The 19,248-nt window shown below is 47.6% G+C and overlaps 1 protein-coding gene, 1 long non-coding RNA gene and 1 other non-coding gene across 4 annotated transcripts; 2 read left to right on the forward strand and 1 right to left on the reverse strand.

Moving 5' to 3' along the window:
* Positions 1–2,943: 2,943 nt before the first annotated feature.
* Positions 2,944–12,009, reverse strand: LOC100282053 (esterase D). 2 transcript variants are annotated; one of them, NM_001411983.1, is made up of 8 exons: positions 11,699–12,009; positions 11,496–11,613; positions 9,352–9,399; positions 4,884–5,080; positions 4,676–4,774; positions 4,540–4,605; positions 4,103–4,145; positions 2,944–3,580 (listed from the first exon to the last, which is right to left on the reverse strand). In NM_001411983.1, exons 1-7 carry the CDS (start codon positions 11,855–11,857, stop codon positions 4,104–4,106), a joined length of 729 nt encoding a protein of 242 aa, NP_001398912.1. In that variant the 5' UTR covers positions 11,858–12,009; the 3' UTR covers positions 2,944–3,580; position 4,103. The 2 variants fall into 2 exon arrangements, with proteins under 2 accessions (NP_001398912.1, NP_001148438.1); NM_001154966.2 differs by lacking the exon at positions 4,103–4,145.
* Positions 12,010–13,115: 1,106 nt separating this feature from the next.
* On the forward strand, positions 13,116–13,853 carry LOC103636304 (uncharacterized). The gene is made up of 3 exons (XR_557928.2): positions 13,116–13,451; positions 13,534–13,689; positions 13,781–13,853. It is a non-coding gene; the product is annotated as an uncharacterized lncRNA (long non-coding RNA).
* A 905-nt stretch (positions 13,854–14,758) lies between these two features.
* Positions 14,759–14,826, forward strand: LOC111590096 (small nucleolar RNA Z105). The gene has a single exon (XR_004852368.1). It is a non-coding gene; the product is annotated as a small nucleolar RNA Z105 (small nucleolar RNA).
* Positions 14,827–19,248: the final 4,422 nt, after the last annotated feature.

The following is a 19,248-nucleotide window of genomic DNA, read 5'->3' on the forward strand; positions in this document are numbered from 1 at the left end:
TTCTCGCGCATATCTCCTTGTCTGTGCTTGCCCCCCAGCGCTGGAGTTTGTGATGGTTACCTTCAGTGTCTCCCCTCCAACAGGAGTCTTCTCGGCCATCACTTTCCTGCAAGAAATTTTGTTGTTTTCATCGGCCTCCCGTGCGTTGCCGATGATGACTTCTTTGTCTTTGCCCTTATCGGCTGTGTTGGGCCGAATTAGGACCTTTTTGCCATTAAAGTCGATCACATTCATTGGGAAGGGCTTCGTGTCCTCCTGAAATTTCAATCGTCCCTCATTAATGGCCGATTGAATTTGTCGTCGGAACACATTACAATCATTAGTGGCATGGGAAAATGAGTTGTGCCACTTGCAGTATGCGCGACGCTTTAGTTCGTCGGCAGGTGGAACGATATAATCAATTTTAATGTTACCATTTTTTAGTAATTCATCGAATATCTTATCACATTTGCCGACATTAAATGTAAACTTAACCTCCTCCTGTCGTTCCTTTTGAACTGACTGCAAGGAGTAGCAAGCCGAAGATTTGGCCTGCTCGGGCCAAACTATTTCGGCAGTGTAAACTTTCTTTGGTTCATCGTCCGAACTACTTTGATTGTGTTCTACTATAGGGACATTATGATGAACCGTTCTGACTAGTTCTTTGCTTCGGCTTTCACAAGCCGAAGCTCTTTGATGTAATTGTGCTAGAGTAAAGAACTGGATGCCTTCTAATCTCTCTTTTAAATAATAACGCAATCCATCAAAGGCTATTCCCGCCAGTTGTTTATCTGTTAAATGAATTTGAAAGCATCGGTTTCTCGTATCCTGGAATCTCCGGATATAATCACTAACCGATTCATCCTTTTCTTGTCGTAGGGTCACTAAGTCTACTAAATCTAGCTCATAATCACCAGAGAAGAAATGTTCATGAAATTTTTGCTCTAAGTCTCCCCATGACAAAATGGAATTAGGAGGGAGCGTGGCATACCATGTGAATGCAGTCCCTGTTAAGGATAATGAAAATAAACGCACACGGAATGCTTCGGTGTCGGCCAATTCTCCTAATTGTGCTAGGAACTGGCCTATGTGCTCACGCGTGCTCTTTCCTTGGTCACCCGAAAACTTTGCAAACTCGGGTATCCTGGTTCCCTGTGGGTATGGGTGGTGATCAAATCGGCTGTCATAAGGCTTCCGATATGATTGCCCCCCAGGGATCATGCTTACTCCGAGCTTATCTCGGAACGCCCCGGCTATTTCTTCCCTCACTATACCAATGGCAGCCGGTGCAAGACCACCGGCTCTCTGGTCAAACATAGGTGGGGTTGGTTGCATGTTAGTATGTTGTCGTTCCCCCCATTGGTTTGAGCTACGTGGTGCATTTCCATTTGCCCTATATGGCTCATATGTTTGATCGTTTCTTTCCGGCCTTCTAGGTGGGGCCGGAAAGCTTTCCTGGGCTCTGAATCCTGAATTAATGGGCTGGTGCATTGCATAATGTGATGGGAAGTGTTGCTGGGACGAGCGAGGATTCAGGTAATAATCCCCCTCAAAAGACTCATGCGCGGACTGTCCGGATACGTACCCGGACCGTCCGTGATTATATGCGGACCGTCCGTCGTTGTATGCGGACCGTTCGACTGGATAGTTTAAATTCGGTGCCCTATGTGGTGGCTCGGGTGCGTGTCTAGGTAACTCATTAAAAATGGGCCCGGCTGTGGTTGACCCGGACGGTCCGCGCTCGCGAGCGGACGGTCCGGACATGTGTAGATCGGCTGGTTTACTGCCGATTTGCGTTTGCTCAGGGTACGTGTCCATCGGCATCCCATAAGGGGGTTGTGACTGGTCGTGACAACCTTTAACCGATGTATTACATGTATTATCTCCTAATTCAACCTCGTGTGAAGGAAAATTTGCTATACTAGATTTATCAAATGCACGTACTAGTCTCCTACAATCGTTTTGCATAACCCCTATGATATTTTGCATCTGTTCTCGCTGTTCGTCTATGTAAGCTTTAAGAGATTGGAGTTCGTTGGTGCTACTTACATTTGGGGTAATCGTAGTAGGTCGGAGCGAAGCCAGATCTGTCGCCCGTTGCCGAACGACTTTGTTGTTCCTGTCCACTTTGAAGTCAGCCAGGAACTTCGCCTTTGCTTCTTGGATCAGCTGCTCCTGGCGCTCCTCGAACAGGAGCTGTTCTTCAGCCGGCAAGGCTTCCCATGTCGGTGTGATGATATTGCTGGTGGAAACCTCAGAGCTATCTTTTGAACCGGCCATTGAGGGCCGATTTGATAGGTCTATATGTGTTGTCCCCAGCGGAGTCGCCAAAAAGTATGTTGACGCCTTTTCGGAGCGCCAAATACTCAAGAAGAACCGGCGGCGGTGCCCTCTGCACAGGGGCGGACGGTCCGCGCGCAGGGCCGGACGGTCCGCGGCCTGGTGCGAGGCGCGGTGGTGCTCTCTGCGCAGGGGCGGACTGTCCGCGACCTGAGGCCGGACGGTCCGCAGCCTGGTGCGCGGCTAGGGCTTCTCTGCCTGACGGCCGGACGGTCCGCGCCCTGGGGCCGGACGGTCCGCGCGTACGCAGGGACGGCGGAAGTCGCCGACGGCGGCCTGGATCTCGCTCCCGGGAGGGACCCCGTCGGGGAGGAGAGATCCTAGGGGTTGTCTAGGCTCGGGCCGGCCGACCTAGACTCCTCCAATCGGCGTAGAGTCGAAGAGAGGCGAAGAATTTGGGAATTGAGAGGCTAAAACTAAACTAGACTAGAACTACTCCTAGGATGAAATGCGAATAGAAGTTGTATTGATTCGATTGTTGATTGTTACAAATCGGCCGTATACCTCTCTATTTATAGAGGAGGGGGGCTGGACCCTTTACAAACTAATTTCCGAGCTTATCCCATGATTTTAGCTAACAACCGTAGCACAAAACTCAGAACCCTAATCTGTTCTGCGCACGCGCGGACCGTCCGGCCCACAGGCGCGGACCGTCCGGACCGCGGACCGTCCGGCCTCAGGGCCGGACCGTCCGCGCTCAATTCTGGTTCGAACAGGAGGACAACACTAAACCAAGCTCTGATCCATACAGATTTGTACACCCCCTGCAGAATGCCAAGAAGAGTCAACCGCGCGCGCCGCACACACAAGCACTCGGGCAATCATTCCTTGCACCAGGGCCGTTATAACATAATTGCGCATAGCGAATGACAGGGAAACTACATTCGGTGCAACATCAGTCCCATTCGAGCTCGTCAATGTCAATGGACAGGAACAGCAAATCTTCCATCTTATTTCGCATGTGGGGTGTGCTGTTCACCTCTCCTCAAGCTGCCACACGAGACAACACTGTCGGCATAGATAAAACACCCATGCTAGGCTGCCTCCTTGTCTTCCTCACGCTACACATTTACAGTCAGGCGCTCTTGAGAAACTGAGCATGGTGCGCAATGTGATCGTCCACGAACGTAGCGATGAAATAGTACGAGTGGTCATATCCAGGCTGCATGCGCAAGGTCAGAGCAGCCCCTGCGGCCTTGCACGCCTCCTCGAACTTGTGAGGTAGCAACTGCTGCTCAGCCAGGAACTTGTCGGCCTCCCCCTAAACAAAGTTTGTCAATAAGATAAGTAGCTGATAATAACTCCCACAGAAATAACCCATTTTACTTCTACTCTGAAACAAACAAATGACTACCTCACCAGACATTTAGTTTTCTCCAAACAGCGTCACACTGTGCGTGATAGTTATGAGCTCTTAAATGTATCGGAAGCAGTTGATAACCTAGACCCTACTCTAACTCTTTAGGAGCCCAGACGACTAGACTAGACTTCTAACGTGTTCAATCAAAACATGACATTTCAAATTAAATCAATCCATTCAGGAGGTAAGGACATATGCTACTGTTAATAATCACCATTAAGTGGCCCTGAATACTGCTCGTGTGAAGTGCTACGTGAATAAGTAGAGGTCTCATCGTTTCATGAGCTAATCCAACGAACAGTGTAGAAGATCATCAGAATAGATGTACTTATTAAACAACGTGCAACATCGTAACAAAGAAAACATCAACAGTCCAATTGAAAAATAATGTTCTAAGGGTCCCATTTGCCATCAACTTCTCACCTTATCCAGGAAGATGGCAACTCAATAATGTTGACACCAACATCTGAATAAAGCTACTTGAGTCAGATTCAGTGATACCTCACAAAAATCCAGCTATAATGATAAGTAGATTTTCAGATGTTTCCTCGATTACTCGTTCTGATACGGGCTGGGTGGTCTGGGTGAGATTTCATTTTCAAGAATGAGAAATATCAAATGCAAGCATTGAATGACTAGCCAACCCATTTTTTATATAAAAAAATGTGTGGACAGGCAAGCAGGTGGTTTGACCACACGGCATGTACCACCACAGTCGACTTGAAATCATGTTTCCTCATTTTCAAACAGCTAATAGTTCCTTCCATGTTTTCAAAATATAGGACACAACAAGCGAGCTGGGCTAGCAACAACGTGATAGCACAGACAGGACATGAGTGAATACATGGCCAACACTGTACCTGGTCAATTAGGATAGTAGTGGGAACTTTGCTGTTCTTTTTAATCAGGCAGGTTGCGTCATATTCCTACACAAATCAGGCACTTATAAGTATCCAACACGCCTCAGATATAAGTGGTCTTTCAAGAGGAGAATACCTCCCAATCTGATTTAGTTGAGCCCAGGTAATTTGAGAATGCTTTCTGACCCCAAGGGCAGTTTATCGGATTGGCAATTGGAGCAAATGCTGACACCGACTGAAATGTAATACAAACCCAAAATTCAGGGTGAGATTCAATACAAAATGTCATGAACGGCAACTTGAAAGAGCTATCTAGGCTAAATAAAATGGCATGCTAAGAGTACCTTGTATTTATCAGTGTTTTTCAAGTAAATTGTCAGCGCGCCATGCCCTCCCATTGAGTGCCCAAAAATTGATGCCTGTGACGTGTTGAGTTGTTCAAAGTTATCACTTAAAACTTTTGGAAGTTCCTTCACAATGTAGTCATACATGCGCCAGTTTTTCCACTTTTCATTTGTGGCATTCAAATAAAACCCGGCACCTAGTAACAAAAAGGAAATGTTAAGATATCTGAATGAGTGTGCAGAAATAAAATCATCCAAGCTGCTAGTGTATACAAAATTCAAGCGGTGTTTCCGCAATGTTGCAGCAGTAATGTTTTGACAGAATGTAATGAACCTCCACTTACTACTAAAGCACTATTATAACCTACTTGCTATAATAAGGGTGCAAATTCCCTTCTCTTCCTCAAAACACATAAAAGAATCTCATCATGCACAGCTACTGTATCACCATGAGAATAAACAAGGCACTACAAACAAGCGACACTGCACACTGCTTTTCAAATATGCTAAAATCTACCTAGGTTAACACAGGGTAACCATGTTACAAGATCACAATAATTAGTAGAAGGCACAAATGAATAGTATACTGTATAACTAGAACTATAAATATATTAGCCATCAGGGCTACAGGAAGTAAGCAGTGTTCTTATCCAGATCACTAGATGCATAGATATGGAAGCCGTGCTGGGCTGCTGGCAAATTGAATGTTGCTTCTATTGTTACTTTATCAATAGGTTACCCAGTTCGGTCCACTGTAATGAACCCAAATGTTATTTTGCATGATTTTTATCCTCCTTTTGAAATTCTATAAGTTCTTGTAACGAATGATTCGACAAAATGCTGATGTAGATCTGGTAGGATTGCGGATCCTACCAGGGATCTCCCTTAGCCTATAAGGATGAACAGCTGCGCGAGGGAGATGGGGGCGGCGGCGCTGGGGCGCCGTGGCTGACCTAGGCTGCGCGGGCAAGAGAGATTGATTCTAACTCCTGGCTCCCTCAGGGAAGCCAGAATAATCTGATTCTGCTTAATTCCACAGATGACCTCTTACAAGTATTTATATCCCAGCTGATGCTTATCTGATCTAAGGTTAAGAGCTATGAGATCTCTTCTAATCCTTATCCAACTAACTAGAAATAATCTCTCCTTTTTATTAGCTAATCCTTATCTAATCTATCCTAGCTGATCTCCTGGCCGCATGTGGCCTATGGCCTGACCGTGGGCCTAGCCCTCCTAGCCACTAATGTCCCTGCGCCTGGAGTCATAACAAGATCACTGCAGATAAATAGGTGAAGAAAGATGTACTAATGCACTGTGTTGTGTGAAAACGTGGCTGAGGCCTCATATCGCGTATCGGGTACGTATCCAATACGAATACACGACCAATATGTATCTTGGGAGTATTTGATTTTTTGTTAATTCCACCATGAATATTGAGTACAGCAAGTAATGCTCACTTATCTCCCTCTGCCCCAACATGCACCCGCCCGCACCTTGCGCCACCTCCAACGAACGTGTTTGGTGACGCCTAGCCTTCATTCATCAGCCTCCTATAGCTTTATCCATAGTGTCCAATGAAATTCCTTAACTCCAGAGCGTGCTGAAGATTTGGTCTTTGTGCACTGAAATCTGAGGCTGTCATGGGCATCATAGGGAGCGAGAGGCAACAGCCAGGCTGGGATAAGGCTAGAGAATAAGATTGAGACGAGCTGGGATAAGGCTAGATAATAAGATTGAGATGAGAGAATTGTGGAGAGTTAGTTAGCATCAGATAAGTCCAAGAAAGTAGGAGTTAGTTGAGAGTTTGTAGGAGAAGTTGGTTAGCCATAGGGCTATTTATAAGCCGCATGGCAGCAGGGAATAAATCAAGCAAGATCATTATCAAACCAATCTCTCTCTCCCTTGCAATGACCCTCTCAAGCGTCTAGGGCTGCTACCCTAGAACTAAGCCTGCGGCAGAGGGGTATAACCTCGCCGGAGAAGACAGCTATCCCCATGGAACGAAGGTCCATGACACCTGGTATCAGCTCCAGGTTATCCTCACCACCACCAGCCGCCCATCCCTCACCACCACCAGCCGCCGCGCCATCTGCCGCCGCAACGCCCTCCCACCCGCCCTCAACAACTCTAGATGCATTCACTCGGCTCGAAGAGAAGTGGGATCAATTCGTTGTGATGTTCCACCGCTACAAGGAGAAGACAGAAAAGGAACTCCAAGCAGCGGTGCGGCTTCAGGCGGCAGCGCGAGGGTTCCTGGCACGCCGCCAGGTACAGTCCCTTCGTGGGGAGAAGCACCTTGTTGTGGCCTCCAGGGCCACCCCATGGCCGTCATCACATGAGCAGGCTGTGGTGCGCCTGCAAGCCGCAGTGCGCGGCTTCCTTGTTAGGCGGGCGGTGCGGAAGCTGCACTTGCTGATCAGCTCATCGCTGCACCAAATCGCAGCCTGCGCGCCCAACCACCAGGTCTCGTCTATACTTTTTGAACCCCCTGCAGAAGTCGAGATCTGGGTATGCAGCCCCCCTGCACGGCCAAAGAGGGTCGTCTCCTTCATTCGGGCAACTGCCTTGGTGCTGGACAGACCCAACATAAGGACGGGTTGGTTTCTCCTTCACCTTTCATCCAACGTGAAGTCTGCAGTTCAGCTCTTTCCTTGGGATCCAGGAGGACATAGCTGCAGTTCAAATTTATATTTTAGTTCCACAATTATTTTGTATTTTCGTCTTAAATAATAAAGGTAAGCCGAGATGTAAAAGGCTTAACCTTAAGTCATGTCAGGTAAGTCTATGGCAGCTCGAGGACGAGCTGGTCCTCAAGGGAGGGGGAGATGTCATGGGCATCATAGGGAGCGAGAGGCAACAGCCAGGCTGGGATAAGGCTAGAGAATAAGATTGAGACGAGCTGGGATAAGGCTAGATAATAAGATTGAGATGAGAGAATTGTGGAGAGTTAGTTAGCATCAGATAAGTCCAAGAAAGTAGGAGTTAGTTGAGAGTTTGTAGGAGAAGTTGGTTAGCCATAGGGCTATTTATAAGCCGCATGGCAGCAGGGAATAAATCAAGCAAGATCATTATCAAACCAATCTCTCTCCCTTGCAATGACTCTCTCAAGCGCCTAGGGCTGCTACCCTAGAACCAAGCCTGCGGCAGAGGGGTATAACCTCGCCGGAGAAGACAACTATCCCCATGGACCGAAGGTCCATGACAGAGGCATATGTCAAGAACTGATGCGTACAAGACAGGAGAGGCAAGGATGTAGGAGGAGATTCTTTTGATTCACTTGGTGGTATTGGCATTCTAGAAGTGCTGACATCTCCCTTGATGAGCCTGAATCGCAAGTTGTGTCTTTTGGTTTGGATGATCTACGGCTTGATGTTATGGATGAGAATAAAACAAATGAAACAATGGAGAAATAGGAACTTGATGCGAGCCTGAGTTGCAAGCCTGAATGCCTTTCATTAATTTCCTATATTTGAGGCTACTATATTTGAGACTTTGATAACAGACTTCAGACTTGAGACCTGCTGTGCTGTAATAATATAACTTATGTAGTTGAGTATATTGCAATATTTTATTGTTATTCAGTTTTAATGTGTGTTATTAATTTTATTTTAAAAAAGTAAATGTATATGTATATCATTCTCCATGGAAGTGGCTTTAGGTTAGGCACTTAGCAACCATTCTCCATGGAAGTTAGAGTAGACTATAGAATATATGACTAATTTAGCCTTTGTTTGAACGGTATTTATGTTCATGAGATTCGATATTAACATACACAAATCATATATCATGTGGCAATCTATCATGCCATGGTTCACCATTAACTTTAGTAGAGATTGGACTAGTGAAAGTGCTGTTCAGTGCAACGTCCTTATACATGTCACACTAGTCATAACAAATATCATGCATTGCCTAAAAAAAAAGTACCATCATATAGTGAGGTAATGGCGAAAGTGTCTCTAGCTGAGTTGGTTAGGTGGTCTGAGTAGCACTCTTTAGGTCCTAAGTTTGATTCCCCGTAGGAGCGAATTTTAGGCAGAAGTTAACAAAATCCCCTCGTCTGAATGTCTGATGCACGCCAAAGTGCAGGTCTAAGGTCCAGCCCCATTCGTTCTCACATGGGCTACGATGCCACTGTGTATGAGTGCAGCAAGTGTTCGGGGGGTTTTCTCGACCTATGTGAGAAGGTCTTCTTATGTAATGCCCAAGGGTTGTACCCCCGCGCAGGTCAAGTTTTTATATATATATGTAGTGAGATAATGGCATAATGCAGAGTAGTGTAGCCTATAAGCTGCTGCTGAATTTGTGAAATAACAATTAAGGGAGGCAGATGATGGCATAATGAAATCATCATAGGGTAACTTGTCAAGTTGGACATTTAATGAAGTTTGCAAAGTCAAGAGACCATATATTTGTACAAAATGCAAAACTTATAGCAATATTATCTTAGTTAGAATCCTTCGTTCCTTACCCACACCAAAATCATAGCTGTCTGACTCTCCTTCAATATTTAACCCACCTGCATGAGCCAAAGAAAAAGAGCAGTGAGAGAACAGAACTCATTTACAGTAATAAGAACATAATAAGCATATAAAGTGTATCCTCAATGATGAAAGGTGAAAACTATTAACAGAAATGAGATCACACTGAGCATACTACAAATCATTTGCAGGAAAAGGAACAGACACTGCAGTAAGTGATCAACAGAACCCTGGTTATATGGTAAATTAGGAAATAATCATTACTGTTGGTTATGCAACTAAATCAACTCTAAATTATCAATTACATTTAGGCTGGGGAGATAAAAACATTTCATAAGTGCTCTCGGGGTGTCTTCGGCCCCGTTTGGATCCACTTCTCGGCGGCTTTTGGTGGCCACAAGCAGCTTTTCAATGCCAAACGCGCCGCTTCTCCGAGCGCTTCTAGTGGAAGCGCTTCGTTGGGCCGCAGTAAATGAACGGGGATGGAGAAGCGGCTCTAGGCCTGCGTCGCGAAGAAGCGCCTGATGCCTGCGCCCGTTCTCATTCCTCTCGTTCGCCGACGTCGCTAGGGTTTCCGTTTCTCTTCCAACCCGCGCCGCCGTTGGCACTCATCGACTCGCGTCCTCTCATCGAGGTTTTGTGTCTAGCTGAAGGGTGACATCGCCGCCACTCGCCATCCTTGCCTGCGTGGAGGTCCTTCGGTCCCAGAGCGCACAACTGCCGGCCAACGAGCTGGTCTCTGTTCCCCACTGCCCCATCGCCGCCGCACACCTTTGGCCACTGGCGACGCGATGTTGACCGTGTTCGAGCACGTTCGAAGTTCAAGGTCTCATACTGGATCCCTGTTCCAGCTGTTTGCTGCTAGTCTCGTCCATTCTACCTTGAAGAACCATGTATTAATTTGGAGTGCTCTGCTGATGTGATTCCCACAAGCAATTAGGTCTTAGTTGTCCCTCTAAATTACTTATTCTTCTTCATCCAATTACGTGCTCATTAGTTAGACAATGTACTTTTTTATCATATTTATTTTCAGAATATGTTCTTCGAAAATCCGTCCATCCAAACACCTAGATTCTAACCAGCAGTTTCTCCTCACAACTAGGTTGCCAAACACCCAGATTATTACCAGTCAGCTTCTCACCACAGCCAGCTTATCAGAAAAGCTCGTCAGAAAAAAGCCGATCCAAAAAGGGCCTTCAACTCTTCTGCTGGTAAGATTGTATTGCTCATACCAATCCCAGGGAAAAAAAAATATAGTTGTGGGACCACTTATAACATTACCCTGTAAGATACCAACACTTCAGGTAGTAAAACATTGTTCCTTAAGCTCTCTAATATATGTGTGTCATGAATTTATCAAATCAATTTTTAGGAATACAAGTCCTGACAATTCCTTCAAAAAAAACAAGTCCTGACAAGTCATAGATAGCATAACTATGGTATTAAAACTAATTCACAGGTATACAAAGGATGAGCTACCTCACTCCTCACATGAATAAATGGCTCTAACCTCTACCATACAATTGCTGGTTATGCCACATAAATGGACCAACAATAGTGGAAAGTCACTAGTAGGTGGTAGAGCAATGAACAAATACCACTATGAACTTTAGAGCCTTGCTTGACAAGTCCCCAATAGGGGAACATGTCAGATTACTCTGCCCTTTTGGGGGAGGTGACACTTATAAAATTGAAAGACATTTGATGAGCATTAGGTCCACCGAGTTAAAAATAATGTGCTTACAGCTTACTAACACCTTTCAAAACATAACTCTACTCCCTGCACTTAGGTAGGAACCAGTTGCACGCTGAACCTATCAAAAGGAGTGTGATAACAGGACCGATTCTAAATGGACCTCTCGTAATCTCGTTGCACGTTGGAATTCGGCAATCAGCCAGACTATGGAGGCAAACACTAGTAGCCAGACCGCCACTTACTCGAAGGGGGGCACAATAAACACTGCCACTAGCCCACTAGTGAGACTACCGTTCTCAAAGCACAAGACTGAACCTCCACAGTTTCGGGGAAAAAACAGAGAAGGAATCGTAAGTATCTTCCGGACACAGATGGGCAGGCATAAACCCTAGAAACCCTGTACAGTCAGAGGGAGGAGTTGGCTCAATTTCGACATACGTGGGGAGGTGTCAGGTGCCACGAGGGCGATGCCGTGGGCAGCGGCGGCGCGCTGGGCGCCGGACTTTATGATGAAATTCTCGTCGGTGCAGGTGAGACCCGAGAGCCAGTACAGCACCTGCAAAGCATCCATAGGACACCACGTCAGCACATATTAGCCCAGAGAGAAGGAGGATAGGGAGAAAGGGCGGCGGCGCACTCACGGGAAGGTTGGACGCCGGGGACGGGGGCAGGTAGATGGAGAAAGTCATGGCGCAGCCAAGGGTGGCGCTCTGGTGGCGGAAGCGGAGATTGAAGCCGTCGAACATCTTGCTGCTGCTTAGCTGCTCCAGCGCCGCCGCCGTAGGAGGGGCCACCGCCATCGCTCGATCCGTGCCGCGCCGCGCCGCGCCTTCGGCTTCGCCTTCCTAGTTCCGATGCGGTGGAGATGTGGAGGATGAGGGGAGTTCCAGACTCCAGAGTGGAGACTGGTGACTGGTGAGTGGTAACTGGCGTTGGGCGGAGCCGCAGACCGGGGTCGAGGCAGGAAATATTCGAGGCTCGGTGGGCCTTATCAAACCTGGTATGGGCCGAAAGCACGAGCCCGCAAATTTGCCTGGAGTGGAGTAGGCCTTCTGAACAGTGGTGCACTGTCGTCAGCAACGATCCGTGACCCACTCGATCAATTCCTCGCGATTCCGTTCCCTCTCCAAAAAAATCTCTATCTCTACTAACTATTAAGAGCACAATGTAGACTGTCCCGCTCTCGCGCGCCCGCGCGCCAGCGAAACCTCGCTCCCGCAACGGCCTCCCGCACGCCCCGCCATCCTCCGCTACCGAAACGCCGCAGCCGCCGCGATATCCGCACCCACGCTGCCACGCATCCCGCGCGCCGCAACCCTTTGTCCAACGCGGATTCCGCCGCAGCCTGGCACCTAACCACCGTCGCGATTTTAGTGGGAAACCCCACGACCACCGCGGATTCAGCACCCACGCTCGAGGTACTATCGCCCAACATACTGAACCTCTCGTCGCTGCCGCTCAAGAGCCTTATCATGCCACTGCCGGGCTTCGAGGAGGTCGCGGCCACCGAGGACCTCGCCATCACCAAGAAAGGGGTTCTACCTCCACTCGTCGCCGCGCAACAATGCCGGCGTCGACGGTGACCTGCAGCCGCCTCCCAGGCTGCTCCCACTCTTTCCCGTGCAGTTGCCGACCGGCCGGCCGTGAGTACGTGAGTGCTTCTTGGCTTCCCCTCCCTTTCCTCTAGGCTGGCTCACTTCCGCGTGGTATGCTCTGCTGCTCGCTGGTAATCGCGATGCTCCTCAAGTTAGAGGTCGACCAAATCTGTGAGCTAGGTTCGGTCAACATTTTAGGGTATATGATCCTTGATTTATTAGTTCCAAGAAAAGAAAAAGGAAGTTCTTGGACGACTCTGTTGCCAATATTCCCATTTAAATTGAATGTTGTGCTAACAAGATAAAAACTTCATCCCAAATGGAATGTTCATTCTATTTTTTGTCCTAAGTCAATCCACCTTAAATTTGGCAAAGTTTATACAAGAAAATACCAATTAAATAATTAATCATGTTTATATCAGTATCTCACCATCTAAGCACCATTAGATTCATCATGAAATAAGAAGTTAAATCTTCACATCATTACTCTGGTTAACGTGGGAGAATCAGCTCCATTAAAGCAAACATGGAAGCCGCCTTTTGGTGTGAACATTAAGTTTTATTATACAATATATGAAGTAGACTTTCCTGCTCTCCTATGGGAGGGCGCATGATTCAGCACATTTATTTCCAGTTCTGTGTGCTTGCCAATCAACTACTTCACCTTTGTTCTATTGCAAATATTTGGTATGGACATTTGATGTTTTTGTTATATTGCAGTATTGAATTTGATCGTGATGATGAACTATTTGCTACCGCTGGAGTCTCGAAATGTATTAAAGTCTTCGAATTTTCTACTGTAAGTTTGCTTTGTCAGGACATGTCCATTTCATAGTTCATTGTAATTGAGAATAGTAAGGTTGATTTGCTTCATTACTTAGGTTGTTAATGAACCATCAGATGTGCATTGCCCAGTTGTTGAAATGGCTACCAGATCTAAACTTAGTTGCCTGAGCTGGAACAAGTACTCAAAAAATATTATTGCAAGCAGTGACTATGAGGGTATAGTAACTGTGTGGGATATTCAGACCCGTCAGGTATCCACTCTCTATTCGACAGTTCATTCTGCAATGGCTGTATTGTAATTCAAACTGAGGCATATGGTTTATGTGTATTATGCCATGCTAGAGTGTGATGGAATATGAAGAGCATGAGAAGAGAGCATGGAGTGTTGATTTTTCTCGCACAGACTCTTCAATGCATCTAATGGTTAGGTCATAGACTCATAGCTACACCTAATTCCATGCTAGAATATAGTATGTCCTTATTTTTTTGTGTAAATCTAATATTTTTTGCTTCACACTGTTTATGCATTAACGAGAGAAACTATTGACGCGATGAAGGAATCGCGAGTTCAAGATGTCCTTGTTTCGATACATTTGGTTTGTATCATATGACACCATTTTGTTCATGCAAAAACTATACCAATGTCCTACTCTATAACTGTATATTATTTTTAGTTAAGTGCACATAAGAATGGAATTCCAAGAGTTCTGTGCAGAAGCAGTTAGTGTGCACCAGCTTGAAGCATTGGATAGATGGGAGCAACATGTGTGATCTGCTTATCAATCAATGCCAGTTCATCTGGTGGTCAGAATGTTGTCGGTGAGAGTTCCCATCCCAGCGTCGAGGATTAATAATTTATCTGTTGGTGGGTGATGAGCACCGGGTAGTAGAATAAAGGAAAACATGTTGGCATAAAATAGAAGCAGCAATTCGGGTTCCTTACTGTCCTATTGGCAAGGCCGTATTGGATTTGGAGGAGGGCACATGGGCCTCTAAGTGCCCGTTTGGATATTTTCTACTATCACTGAACTAATACTATAGTAGATTTCCGTAGGGTTTTTTTTATATGATGTGTCACATATGCTCAACCTATGCACTGGCCAAAGTGAGACCGACGCGAAAACATGGATATGAGCTGAAGCAATAGTGGTAGTTGAGCATATGATGGTTGTTGGTTGTCTTCACCATCTCTTCGATGGCTGAACCATGGGGATAGTCGAGGCATTTATCTGAGAGAACTCTAAGCAACTGATTTTCCCTGCTTTCGTTGTTGTTCTGATACAAGTTTTAGTTTATTTATTGACGGAAGTTTCTATAGTGCGGGCATAATGAGGAAGACCTTGATGTGTCTGATCTAATTGATGAGAAATACCTTCTACTCATTCTGAATGCCCGTTTACTGTATGTTACACTTGTTTCTTTGTATAGACCCAACTATTTATTTGTTTGTTTCTTCGTATAAATCAGCCGAATGATTAGGTGGGAAAGGGAGGATTCCAAGTTGTACGTGCAGTGGCGACAACGAGTGGAGCTACAAAGAAAAGATTGAGTTCACGACCTACTTCGCATCGGAGATCTCTGAAGGGCTGCTCTTTGAGATGGAGGACCAGATCCCTTCGCTCGCTGAGCTTGTTAAGTTCGGCAGTTTGCTGGATTTCCATCAACAATGCTCAGAAAGATACATGTACAAGGATTTAGGCTAAATTTTTTCCATTTTTTATCGTTATTGGTATGTAAAAGAACTTGTTTTTATGTGTCCCATGTGGTGTGTGCCGAGAGATGCATACGGTTGTACTTGACGAAGTGATTTACTGAAGCATATTCTCATGAAGCTCGTTATTCAGTTTAGAATCAAGTTTGAAGAACTTGGGTGTTCAAAAACTGAACAAAGATGAAGTGCGGAAAAATGCCATGGAAATATTGGAGTCTAAAATAGGGAATTGGATTCATTTCATGTGAATTGATGTAAGTAATTTACCTCAGAGGTATGTTGCTATGGTATAATACTGCTTTGGTGACATTTGGCTCTTCTTGAGACAGGTCAAACTTCTTTTTGCTGGGGAGTGGCAGCTTTGCGACCAAGTTTTTGAATGTTGTCAATCTGGCTGCTCTACTTAGTTGCAGAGAGGCAATTGGTATGAGTAAGCAGTAGTATGATCACTAGGCATGTAGGGAAAAATAACTCAAACATGACTGACTCTTTGGTGCTATGGCATTATAGCTGATGTTGATGTCAATTATTGCAATACTCTGTTCTTTCGTATGAAGATGAAGCATGACACGTTGAATGTCGGGGGTCCTTATATGGGTGCACTCTTCTTTGGTGGGCTTATGATCATGTTCAATGGTTTATCTGAGCTGACGCTAATTGTCTTCAAGCTGTCTGTATTCTTTAAGTAGAGGGATCTCCTTTTCTTTCTGGCATGGTCCTACATTATACCTCATGGATCCTCAAGATACCCATATTGTTACCGTTTCATCCTTGTTTTTATTTACTGTTTATTGGAAATATGATCTAATATGTGCTTTCATGTAAGTATAACTTTTTTTTGTCTTATTGACTGTACAAATGTCACTTTAGTCTAGAAAACGTGGAAAAGTGCTTCATTTGTACACTTGAGCTTTTTTGTTGTCTATTGCCATATTCTTCTGGATGATCAGCCTCTTTCGGGTAGGTTGTTCTCAACATAGTATTTTCTTTTCTCAATGGTCCATCTCGTTCATTTGGGCCTACGCATTCAAATTTGTAGATAGAAATCTACCTTCCATAGAGAAAACCTAGGGATTTAGAATTTTGTCTATCATATATGCACATCATATTTACAATAGGTTTTAGAGAAATCTACAAAAGAAGGATGAAGATAAGGATTTAATAAATGCAAGCTACAAGTCCACGGAGATAGTTGATATGCAGATTTTTGCACACTTTGGTTGGCGCTTCACGAATAGAATTTCGTTTTGATGGTGTCTTTTATTTGTTTCAGTTGTTAGGTGGTGATTTGAAATCAGTATCATGTAATAGCCGTTATATTGGCTTTCCTGTTGCGTGAGTCTATTTGTAGATGGGAGAGTCATGGTTGTGTAGTCGACCCTAACTTCTCTTGAAGGGAAGACCGAAATTGTTTCCATTATCTAAAAAGTGTGTTTTTATTAGAAAAATCCACCACCAGATATGCACCTGCAATTTTGCAGCCAACAAGACAAGTCAACAAGTGAGTCTCCAACGCGGCACACACGGGAGAGGCTGGAGTCTGGCAAGAGAGTCAAGCCCTCGCCATGAGGGCATCGGAAGCTGACCTCATTGTTGTTCAACTTAGCTCCTTGGGGAGGACCTCGATTCGCTCATCCCCATCTCAGACCTGAAGGACTACAATAACATGATGAAGCAGTACGGGAAGCTAACTGTCGCCACACCTATTTTCTTTCTTGCGATGAGTGTTGAGCATCATCATATGATTCATATAATTTACATGCAACTAGAACACATCGTTGTTGAATGATCAGATTTTAATGTATACGGCTATGATTTATCCCTTCTCGTCAAATAATATGAGATATTGAGGTGGCTAATACCATGTAATCGTTATGCACTAATCTTTAATAACGAGAGCATAAAACGATAATGTCGGCGTTTCGAGACCGGGGGGTCCCTGAGCCGACAAGTGAGTGTGCCGCGTGCCCCAGCCCAGATGGGTCGAGCGCGTGGGCGAGCGCGAAGGGGGGAGAAGCGAGGTGGCCGGAGACGAGCGTGAGAGAGGTGGAAATCCCGCGGCCTTCGTGTTTGACCTGCGCCCAGGTCGGGTGCGCTTGCAGTAGGGGGGTTACAAGCGTCCACGCGGGTGAGGGAAGCGAGCGGCCCCAAGAGAGCGCCTGTCCCGTCCTCGGTCCCGCGCGGCCAACCTTCTCTAAGAAGGCCCTGGTCCTTCCTTTTATAGGCGTAAGGAGAGGATCCAGGTGTACAATGGGGGTGTAGCAGAGTGCTACGTGTCTAGCGGAGGGAGAGCTAGCGCCCTAAGTACATGCCAATGTGGCAGCCGGAGAGATCTTGGCACCCTGCTGGTGTGATGTCGTGGCTGTCGGAGGAGCAACGGAGCTTGGCGGAGGGACAGCTGTCGGAGCGGTCGAGTCTTTGCTGACGTCCCCCTGCTTCCGTAAGGGAGCTGAGAGCCGTCGTCGTCACAGGGCACGCGGGGCGCCATCATTGCCTATCTGGCGGAGCTGGCCAGATGGGACGCCGGTCTTGTTCTCTGCGGCCCGAGTTGGATCGGGGTAGGGTGATGATGGCGCTCCCTGTTGACGTGGCGGGCCCGCGCCCGAGGTCGGGCGACGTGGGGGCTCCTCCGAAGCTGGGGTCGAGTCTGTCTTCCGTTGCCGAGGCCGAGCCCGAGCCCCTGGGTCGGGCGAGGTGGAGGTCGTTCGGCAGAGGCCAGGGCGGAGTCCGAGCCCTGTGGTCGGGCGAAGCGGAGTTCGTCGTCTTCTGGGGCTGTGCCCGAGTCCGAGCCCTGGGTCGGGTGGAGCGGAGTTCGCCGTCTTCCGGGTCTTAGCCCGAGTCCGAACCCTGGGTCGGGCGGAGCGGAGTTCGCCGTCTTCCGGGTCTTAGCCCGAGTCCGAGCCCTGGGTCGGGCGGAGCGGAGTTCGCCGTCTTCCGGGTCTTAGCCCGAGTCCGAGCCCTGGGTCGGGCGGAGCGGAGTTCGCCGTCTTCCGGGTCTTAGCCCGAGTCCGAGCCCTGGGTCGGGCGGAGCGGAGTTTGCCGTCTTCCGGGTCTTAGCCCGAGTCCGAGCCCTGGGGTCGGGCGAAGCGGAGCTTCCTATGGCGCCTTTGGTAAGACCTGACTGCCTGTCAGACTCACTCTATCGAGTGGCACTGCAGTCGGAGTGGCGCAGGCGGCGCTGTCCTTCTGTCAGACCGGCCAGTGGAGCGGCGGAGTGACGGCGGTCACTTCGGCTCTGCTGGGGGGCGCGCGTCAGGATAAAGGTGTCAGGCCGCCTTTGCGTTAAATGCTCCTGCAACTCGGTCAGTCGGTGCGGCGATTTAGTCAGGGTTGCTTCTTAGCGAAGCCAAGGCCTCGGGCGAGCCGGAGATGTGTCCGCCGTTAAAGGGGGGCCTCGGGCGAGACGGAAGTCCCTCGAGGTCGGCTGCCCTTGTCCGAGGCTAGGCTCGGGCGAAGCGTGATCGAGTCACTCGTATGGACTGATTCCTGACTTAATCGCACCCATCAGGCCTTTGCAGCTTTATGCTGATGGGGGTTACCAGCTGAGAATTAGGCGTCTTGAGGGTACCCCTAATTATGGTCCCCGACAGTAGCCCCCGAGCCTCGAAGGGAGTGTTAGCACTCGCTTGGAGGCTTTCGTCGCACTTTTTTGCAAGGGGACCAGCCTTTCTCGGTTGCATTTTGTTCCGGTGGGTGCGCGCGAGCGCACCCGCCGGGTGTAGCCCCCGAGGCCTCGGAGGAGTGGTTTCACTCCTTCGAGGTCTTAATGCCTTGCGTAATGCTTTGGCTGGTCTGGTTGTTCCCTCATGCGAACTGGTCGTAGCCCGGGTGCACGGTCGGGGCCCAAGCTCTCGGGCTGGTATGTTGACGCTGTCAACGGTTTGGCCGGAGCCGGGTTTGCGAGAGCAGCCCCCGAGCCTCCGCACAGGGCGAGAGGGCGATCAAGGACAGACTCGGCCTTTTACATACGCCCCTACGTCGCCTTTCCGCAAGGAGGAGGGGGGAGAGCGCCATGTTACCCTCGATGGGCACCGAACATGGTGTCTCCGGTGAGCTGCAAGCGGGTAATCCGAGTGGACGTCCGTGCCCCGTTCGTTGG

The sequence above is a fragment of the Zea mays genome, chromosome 8 (assembly GCF_902167145.1).
Source record: "Zea mays cultivar B73 chromosome 8, Zm-B73-REFERENCE-NAM-5.0, whole genome shotgun sequence".
Taxonomy (NCBI): Eukaryota; Viridiplantae; Streptophyta; class Magnoliopsida; order Poales; family Poaceae; genus Zea; species Zea mays.

Excerpts from the sequence above, each read along its gene's own strand:
- LOC100282053 (NM_001154966.2), bottom strand. The coding sequence starts at position 11,857 with ATGGCGGTGGCCCCTCCTACGGCGGCGGCGCTGGAGCAGCTAAGCAGC. Across the intron at positions 5,081-9,351 it reads CAGCTATGATTTTGGTGTGG|GTGCCGGGTTTTATTTGAAT; the intron begins GTAAGGAACGAA and ends TTTTGTTACTAG. Across the intron at positions 4,775-4,883 it reads AAAACACTGATAAATACAAG|TCGGTGTCAGCATTTGCTCC; the intron begins GTACTCTTAGCA and ends ATTACATTTCAG.